This window comes from Octodon degus, unplaced genomic scaffold, assembly GCF_000260255.1.
Source record: "Octodon degus isolate 3935 unplaced genomic scaffold, OctDeg1.0 scaffold00028, whole genome shotgun sequence".
NCBI lineage: Eukaryota > Metazoa > Chordata > Mammalia > Rodentia > Octodontidae > Octodon > Octodon degus.
In genome coordinates this window covers 1,390,167-1,399,740 of record NW_004524604.1, presented here as the reverse complement: position 1 = coordinate 1,399,740, position 9,574 = coordinate 1,390,167, and the positions used below count along the sequence as shown (strand labels likewise).

The following is a 9,574-nucleotide window of genomic DNA, read 5'->3' as shown; positions in this document are numbered from 1 at the left end:
TGTATTCATCTTAGAAAACAAGTGGGCTTATCCTTTGGGCCAGTGTCCTTCTGGGGAAGGGGAATATTTTCCTTGGTTTTTGCCCCCTAAACAGAACCACAAATTTTCCTCGCATTTTTTTCTTTGAGTGCATACTTTTTTATTTTTGTTTACTAAAATGCTTCCTATGACGCTTACAGATGTGTCTTGAAAATTATTTTTCTGCTGTAGTAGTCAGCAAACCTGCAAACTTATTTTGTAGCTTGGGTGGGTTAGGCCACTTTCCTCTGCTTTGAGGTCTTCCTGTCTGGGGTCAGAGGAATGGGGAGGGGTCACAGAAGTGTGGGTCTGTAAGCTCTATTGTGTTGTCTCCTTGTATTGTGTTTCTCCTCTTTTCCTTGCACCCATGAATATGGGTAGGTAATGATTCCAGGCACTCTGAACCCCTGCATTTCCTCAGAGCTGGCTTGGAAATAAATACCTTTCCTGTCACTGAAATAAAGGGCTTCCCCTGTTTCAGGGGGTGCAGTGAGCATGGAGACCCGAGCTGCAGGCACAATGTCCCGTTTAAATGAGACTGGGCTTGGGGGATTGGGGCTAATGATGGACGTGAAGCATTTGGGACTATAGATACAGACAGGGTGTGCTTCTCATGAGAGAGGGGCATGCATTGGCTGGTCAGGGAAGGGATGCCATTGTTTGAATGGCTCTGAGGAAAGCCCATGTATTGGAAAGTTAATCTCCAAATGAATGTGTCATAGTGTTTGGAGGTGGAGCTTTGGGAGGTGGTTAGGACCAGATGTGGTCACAAGCATGGGCATCATAATGGCATTTGTAGCATTATAAGAAAAGACAGAGAACCTGGACTGGCTCACTGGCCTGGTGTGACACCTTACACCTTATGACAGTGCAGGAAGGGGGCCTCTCTGGATACAGGGATCCTATTCCTTGGACTGTTCAGCCTGCAGAATCAAGAGCTCTATTCTCTATCAGCCATCTAGGCCATAGCATTCAGTGGCAGCAGTAGAAAATGGACAAAGACACTACTCAATACATTAACCTTGTCTAGGTAACATGCTGTCTTGGTCTCTAGAGTGTTGAGCAAGGGAGAGGAACAGAAGTGGTGGAGATGGAGAAGGTCAGAGGAGCCTAAGGGATTGGGATGAGGCACAGAGGTGCCCCAGGCTGTGGGATTTCAAGTCCATGCTGATTTCCCACCACAGTCTTACTCCATGCTGGATCCTCTCCCTCTTACTTAGGAATAACAGGGTTAGTAAGAAAACCAATCCCTCCTGATTTTGTCTATGTACTCTGTAAAATTTAATAACATAACAACTATCATTCATTGAGTAACTTTAATTCAGAAAATTTTCATCTTGGAGATATATATCTTTGTGGATCACAAAGTCTGTGCAAGTCACTGCCATCATATATGACAGAGGACAGGAGCCTGGGGGAGGTGGTCGCAATTGGGCCAATTAGTGACCGCTCTCACCTGTATGCATCAAACAGACTCCTAGACCTATTTACATGGTCTTCTACCTCTTCATCCTGTGAAAAGGGAATCTACACTGGGGGACTCCCTTGGGACCGGGAAGGAGGGAGGAGACGCTGTTGCTGGGGTCTCTAGGAAGGACACTTAGGGGTCTTGCACATGACAGCACTAAGATCACACCAGTCAGGGATGTGCTCAAGTTACCTAGAACCTGGGCGTGCAGAAAAGTCCACACTTGTTTTAGACCAGCAGTTTCTCATTGAAGTGTATTTGAATATGACTCCAAATAATTCCAGTTGCAAAGAGGATTCCATCTGAGATTGGCTTAACTTGTGAGCTGGCATTTTAAAAAGATAGCAAGTCAAACAAATTGGGGTGTGCATATAAAACCAAGGCTCCTAAAAAGGCTAACAATGAAGGTACCACAAAGCAGGCAGGAAAATGCAAAAATAATAGTAACTCCTTTCTCTCAGTTAGAGTTTAAAACAGAATTCAGTGAGTGGTGATTTTATCACTGGTATTTCTTTACAGACTGATTTAATAGTTTCAAATAAAATATTTAAAAGTTCAGTCTCTATACCATACTATTAATTTTTTAAAAATATTTATTTATTTATTTATTGATTTGTTTGTTTGGTACAAGCTTTCACTATGCAGCTCAGACTTGTCTCAGCCTCCCCAGTGCTGGGCTTACAGGCATGCATCACCACGCCCAGTTTCAGTGGCTGGCATGGTAGCATGGCATGTGGTATGGTACCGGGGATAAAACACAGGCAGGCACATAGACCACCAAATTATCTCCCTAGCCCATATATTATTAATTTTAATGATATATAAGGTATTATGTTCAGTATTATTGTATAGTGTTGCCCTTTCAAAATCTTTCACTATTCTCATTCACACATTCTTACTGAACTAAGTAATTTCCGTGGGCATCTCTTTCAGTAGGACGTCTCTAACACTACTAGATCTCTGGCTCATAGCAATCATTTGGTGACTATGTTGACCTAGAATGAATGTGTTCCAAATTTTCCCTCCCATCTCCACACATGTGTATGTTGATGTGTTCCACAAATAATGAGCTTATTTTGTCCTCTTCAGAGGAGGGGGAGGAACGTGCCTGCTACAGCCTGCTCTGGGTGGGAGGAGAAGGCTGATGCTTCCAGGCCACCGTGGAATCTGCTTGAGGCTCATACCAGGTATGGGAGGGCTGGTTATACCTGCCAGGTCTGGGCTCTAGGTGGATACCATTCAAGCCATCTGCTTAGGGATGCGGGGATACCAGTTCTGTCCTGGAACTCTGAGATGTCTGGATGTCTTTGATATGCTCTTCTCTTAGTGACAGCATAGTTTATGTCTAAAGGATGGAGACACAGCTTAGTGACAGGGATGAGGAGTCTGGAAGATCACTTTTTATCCTCAACCTTTCTAGCCTTAGTGTTTAGAGTCTAGATTTATTTTCCTTCATAAGGAAGGGTGGGAGGGGGAGAGAGAGAGAGAGAGAGAGAGAGAGAGAGAGAGAGAGAGAGAGAGAGAGAGAGACAGACAGAGACAGAGGCAGAGGCAGAAAGACACAGAGAGAGACAGAGACACAGACACAGAGAGAGGGACAGAGACAGAGACACAGACAGAGAGAGGGACAGAGAAAGACAAAGAGATGGAGAAGGGGGAGGGAGAGGGTTGGGGAAAGGGAGAGGAAAACAGTAGGAGAGAGGAAAGAAGGTGGAGAAAGAGAAAGAAAGAAAAGTTTCTTGATTTTGAAGAGACTGGATCTCTGGTGTCAGAAAATGCAGAGGGCACGTTCCTGAGAGCATGCACTTTATTTCTGGCTGGAATCAAAGCCCTCAGGGAAGGTTATTAATTATCTGGTCTTTTTAGTGTATTAAACTACACTATTTCATACTCCAATGGCATGAAAAAGTTAATTTGCCATTTGAATGGGAACACTTACCTCAAGTCCTGGCAGTGCACAATACTCATCAAACATGCATTCCTTTTGGTTTAAGAGTGCTTTGTTTTCTCATTTTGGTGGAAAAGGAAGTAGGACTGGAACACTTTGTTGGGGACCACAGGATAGCTGCTGCTTGGCGTGCTCTCTTGGGATGAGAGTGGCCTTAACGGAGGCCAAGATACCAAGAGGGGGGAGTGTCCAGGGAGTGAGAAATGATTCTGAACTCCTGGGATTTCTAGCTTTGCCCCTCTTGTCTGGGATACTATGACCTTCTACTCCAACTTTGGGGTTCTCTTCACTCTTGTTTTGCTCTGTGATGGTGCTCTGTAAGCTGCTGTTTGGGGGCTAGAATGGAGTTTAGAGAATTAAAAGCTGTGGATCTGTTGCCCAGGGCTCTAGAATATTTGCACTTGTTTTGAAATGAAATGTCATTTGTGTAAGCAAGGTGTGTGATAAATTTGCTTCATTGCGACAGTGGGGTGGGAGGAAAGCTCAGACACCCAAACTGCATTTCATGCCTCGAATAATGTTTACCGGACTCTTTGAACCACGGATGCCTCGGAAGAGGTGTTCACTCTGGTATTGCTCTTACAAGGCAGACAGAGAGCAGCTCCAAGCACCTGCACCTTTGGTTACCTGGAAGGCAGATATATTAAAAATATGAGGTCCAGCTGGGTACAGATGTCCGTGCTTGAGCACTGTGGGTCTGGTGAAGGAGCTGCCCCACCAACACTAAATTCCACCTTTCCCAACCCCACATCAGCACAACACCCCCGACCCCACCAGCTCAGCACCGTGGTGGGCACAGCCCTTGGCGGGGAACAGGCGAAACCTTGCTTATCGGTATAGATCTAACTATAGAAGAAGTGAAATAAAATAAATACATATAAATATAGGGAATAAATGAGTAAATGATAAGAACACTGTAAATAAAATTTCTAAAGTCATCTTGGTAAGCTGCAGTCCCAGATGAATTCGTCTGAATCAGGCCATGAGCACTGCTAACAAGACACCAATTTAGCCCTGTGAAGATGAGGGCGACCCGTGGGTCCTCCTGCCCCGCACCTACGGCTGTGACAGTTGAGGGTTGGCACAGGGACTGCACACTCAGGTGTCTCCCGGCCTGGCCCGCTCTGGCTCCCCGTTGCCCCTCCCCTCCTGTCCTCCTGGCTTGAATTTGGGTCCCACCCCTCTGTGCCGGGCGGGGAACACAGGTGCCACCCGAGCGGGGCGTGGGGTGCGGCGCCGCGGGCAGGATATAAGTAGGGGGCGCCCTTGCCCTAGAGCTCCGGCCGGCCGCACAAACTCCTGCCCGCTGCGGTCTGCATAGCGCGACCGGGATCTCGAGCAGGAGCAGGACCTGGGACGGGAACGGGGACAGGAATGGGGACAGGGATTAGGACAGGGACAGGGTCGGTGACCTCCAGCCCTGCCCTGCGCCGCAGAGAGGAGACCACACTGCCACCACAGCTGTTGCTGCTCCTGGGCCTGGGTGAGCGGGGTCGGACAGGACCGGGGGAGAACGGGACAAGGACGGAACGGGAGAGCAGACAGGGGCTGGCGGGGTGGGGTGGGGTGTCTATGCACCTGTTTGGGGGTGCATTCAGCCCCTCGGGGGCCAGGGAGACCTGGGGGACCGAAAGGGGACAGTCCTGCAGGCGGGGGGAGGAGAGAGCTGGCTGCAGACTCCGCCTAGCAGAGGTGGAGCGCTGCTGGCCCTGCTTAGGTCCTAGGGGCCTAGGCACGCGCACAGGGGCCGCTCTCGGAGAGGCTGGCACTGCTGCAGTGAAACAGCTTCCTCGTTTTTCCTGGACATTAGGGCAACTGGGGAGGCAGACTCAACTTCTGAGACCTTGCTCCAGTAGCTGACAGGAAAGCAGGGCTGGGAGATGACCTGTTTATGGAGGACCTGTGGCTGGTACACGTGCAACTTGGAATCTGTTGCCTCCTGTTTGAAGAAGACAGACACTGAGAGGGCAGCATTTCCTCCCCTGCTAGGTTAAAACTGGTGGTTAGGTTAAGGACCCCTGGGTGTGACCCTGGGGTGAAGAGCAGGGCTTGGTGGCAAAAGCAGGTAGCAGGCACTCACTCCAGCTCCCAGGCCCCTGGCGCGCTCAGCATGACTGCAGGGAGGCTGCTTCCTTCCAGGTATAAAGGGGAAAGAAGGCATCTGGGTGGGAAGATTGCTGTGCCTCAGTGGTGCCCTCTGCTTCTGTGGCTACCTGGAATGTAGGGAGGGAACAGACACCAGAAAGATTTCCCAGTCCTAGCTGGAGTGTGGCAGCAATGGGCAGGGTAGCTTTCGGAGCAAGGCTTCTACTGGGCACCTTGACTTCAATCCTACCTTCCCTGCTGGAGAGGGACGCTATCTGTGAGGAAGAACAGAACTTTCTTCTAAGGTGGCAAAAATGGTAGCATCTAAATGAGCTTTCCTTTGGCTGTGTCCTTAGAGAGGCAGAGAGGCTGAAAGGGACTGAACCTGACTGCAGGTGGATTGGATCTAGGCCAATCCTTCCTTGAGGAAGGGGCTGAATGCTGCCCTTGACAGCAGGGTGGAGTGTCATCCTTGTGGAGGGGTGTGGCACCTGAAGAAGAAGCATACCCTGAGATGTGGGCCTGGAGGCAGCTCAGAGCCAGTGCATTCTCCTCCTTCACCTGGTCCAGCTGCAGCGAGGATGTGTGGGTGGGGGGCAAGGAGCAGAGAAGAAAGGAGTACACAACCTGGCTGAGGGGAAGTGTGGGGTCGGAGAAAGCTTGGAGAGTGCATTGCCTGACAGGCCAGCAGTTATCTTGGCACAAAGGAGTTCTAAGGTGATAACAGACTGCCAAGAACCAAAAATGCCAGGTTAAAATATTTGGATGAAAATGAATGCACAGTTAAGTGAGTATCTCCTCAGGGTCTGAATCAGGGAGTGGCAGGATGCAAATAACCATTTACAGGAATGCATGTGGCAGCGGGTGCCCTGTGGGAGATTAGCCAAGGCTGATGACATGCTGTTTTCTTTTTCTACTTTTACTATCACACTCTGCTTTTTCTCAAAATTTGTCAAAAGTTAGAAATGAAGAAGACCCATTAACAACTTCAATTCAGCACTGTTGTCACCTTAGAAACCCAGCCACTATATGGGAGGGTCACCTCAGGAAACTGAATTCAGGCTCAGGATCCCCTGGTAGCTCTACTCTCTGCAAATCAAGGGGTATAAGTTGTTGGTGGCGTAACTGTTCCCATAAAGAAGTCCTATTACTACCATCATCTGTGTTTTACTTGGAAGCCCCCCTTCAATTGAAACCACATGTGTTTATGTGCTTTTGAAAAGAATGTGAGCAGTATGTTATGTGCAGGTGTGTGTTTTGTGTGTGTGTGAGAGAGGGAGGGAGAGAGAGAGAGAGAGAGAGAGAGAGAGAGAGAGAGAGAGAGAGAGAGAGAGCAGTGCACTACAGGCCAGTGTATTGCTGTCATCCTGCACCCTTGAAATACCTGGCCATTGTCCTCTTCCTGCATAAAATAGAAGGGTTTTCCTACATGGTCACACTTGCACTGTCACTTTATTTTCTAACATGTGGCAAATTAGGAATGGCTTGCATGGATGAGAAATGTAGATGCTCCTTAATAGACACACCTGGGGTTTAGTAGATGAATCTATATAGGATGATTTTAATTCTAACAGATAAAGAAAAAAAAGGATTGGAGATGGTATGCCATAGTGTCTTAGTTACCTTGCGGTCACCAGGACAAAACACCCACCACCCACTACTCAGAGGAGAGGAGGCTTGTTTTAGTTCAGTGCTCCAGACCTGCTCTGTTCCCAAGGCAGGAACAGGATAGATGGCCGGACAGGGAGACAGGAAAGGTACAGCCAGCTACGAAGCAGAGAGCGAAGGGAGGCGCAGGGAGGAGATGATCCTGGCAGCCCCCAACCCCATGGTCCCCGCTTGGACCTGGCCCCACCTCCTAACAGCACCATCAGCAGAACTCATCAGAGTAGTCCACTGATGAGGGCACTACCCCATGAGTCAATCATTCCAAAACCCTGCCTGCCTCACAAATATGAGCCTTTTAGAGAACATTCTAGACCTAAACTCCACCCCATAGGAAAATTAAATGTACATAATGTATGGAAATTTAACATGGTTATAAATTATATGTTTATATATTCTATTCATATAATAAAATATATATTGTGCAAATATAAATACATCATATATATATATCAATAAATGTGTAATACGTATATTTATGTCCTTTACATGAATTGACTTGATTTGATTTTACTCAAATGACTTAAAGGCATTTTCACAATGTTAGTAGAAATTTTGAGAATTTTTTTCCAAAAGTGGGTTTTTCTTAACTGGATTCTTTTATTAACAGACCCATTTATCAATAGAAATTTAATTCTAGAAACTGAGAGAGAGCTGCCAAAGAACAAAGAGAATTCTACTTTTCTACTGTGTTTCTTTCTTTTTTTTACTCCTAATGCCTCCAGGGCAGGGTTGACTGGCTTGAGTTGTGGGGTTCAAACCACAGCAACCTGAGCCTGACTGCTTTGTTGAAGCAGCCACTTAAAGAACTGAGCTAAGGGGCAGGCCCCCTCTGCTGTGTTTCTGAGTGATTAGAGTGATTACTATCTCTGAGCCATGTCTGTTCATGATTCTTTAAATGATGAAGGAGCCAGCCCCTTGCTTTGGTCTCATGGACAAAAAGTGAGCATGTCCCCTAACCCCACACTCCTCATGGCTTCATTTTGAGCCTCGTTGCCTGAACCATTTTTAAAAGCTAGCCAGGAAACCCTGTCTTTAAGTCTGAGGATGGGACTTTCTGACTTCTCAATGGTTGTATCCCAAAGACTGGGGTGAGTGTTAGACAATTTGAATGTCTACCAGAAAAGCAACCTATGGAAGCAACGACTGGGGTTATGTTTCCAGGTCAACTCACAAAAGACTTGATTTGGCAATCTACTTAGAGGACAGAACTAAAGGTGGCTTTTTCATAGTTTATGAGTAAGCATCAGGTTAGCAGAAATTACACTTGGTATTATTATTGTATCTTCATAGCATTGGTTTTATTTCATCTGTGAGGACTTTTGAGGAGGGTGAAGTAATAACTGAGTGTCTAATATCCCCTATGCTCCATCATCACTCAACACATTTAATTGAGTATCTGTTAGGAATCACGGTGCCGTGTAATTGACAGCCACTTCAATATAACTATGACAGAAGACCCCTTTCAACTCAGGGCATTTATTCCTCATATGGGGCCGAACTGCAAATGTTTTGTGCTGTGCATTTTTGACTTGTACCTCTTGGATCTGAAGGTTAAGTACTGTCCAATCCTGCAACTCTTTAACACCACCATTCGTTTGTATGAGTTACATGTATTCCTAAATCACTTACTCAACAGTTGCAAAATATTTTGAATTAAGCAATCTTATGCCTCCTCTTTAAGTCAGCAAGTTTCCTTATTCATATGAAGAATTTAATGCTCAGCCACACCGTGGGGCCGCTGAAGGGACACAGCACATACTCGAGTTGATTTCTGGTTCTTTCACCTGCTCTTACACTTGAGCTTGCCATGTAGACAGCCGTAAGTGTCATCTGTTTAGCATCTGCCACCAGCCTTTCTATGGGCCTTTGCAACCAGAGTTCCACAAGAGTTTTAAATGAAAGTTCCATCGTGAGTGCTATTTTCCTCAGCTTTCCCAATGAGGGTACATAGCCAGTACCAGTCTAGACAATCAATCAGTCACCACAGGGAATGCTTCAGGACACTAAGAAAATTAATTCCCTCTCAGGAAGCCGGTTAGAGGAAGGCTGGATTTTTTTTTTAACTTGCAGCACATCTTCAGGAGGCAAACTTTGTAATTAACAGCCCAACTCTACATATGCAGAAACTAACACTGAGAGTGTAAGTGATGCTCTACAACATACCATAGTCCTGGGATTCAAACTTTCTCCTGTCCAACTCCAAGTGTTGTGCTCTCAATACTACTCTGTTCTGTGTCTAATTGATTGATTACTAATCAATCTTTAGTGATGATCCCTGATCCCAGTTAACACTGCCATAATGCAATTCATAAATTCCTTGGTCAGAAATATTCCAAGTCCAATTTAGGAGGAAAACAGTCTGATTAAAGTAGGGCATGTGCCAGCTT

General features: G+C 46.5%; 1 protein-coding gene across 2 annotated transcripts in view; it reads left to right on the top strand.

Moving 5' to 3' along the window:
- Nucleotides 1-4,736: 4,736 nt before the first annotated feature.
- Nucleotides 4,737-9,574, top strand: part of Btc (betacellulin) — a 61,082-nt gene continuing 56,244 nt past the window's right edge. For both annotated transcript variants that reach the window (XM_023713010.1, XM_023713009.1), the window contains exon 1: nt 4,737-4,917. In XM_023713010.1, the coding sequence (XP_023568778.1) occupies nt 4,809-4,917 (109 nt within the window). In that variant the 5' untranslated portion in view covers nt 4,737-4,808. The remainder of the gene's footprint in view (nt 4,918-9,574) is intronic.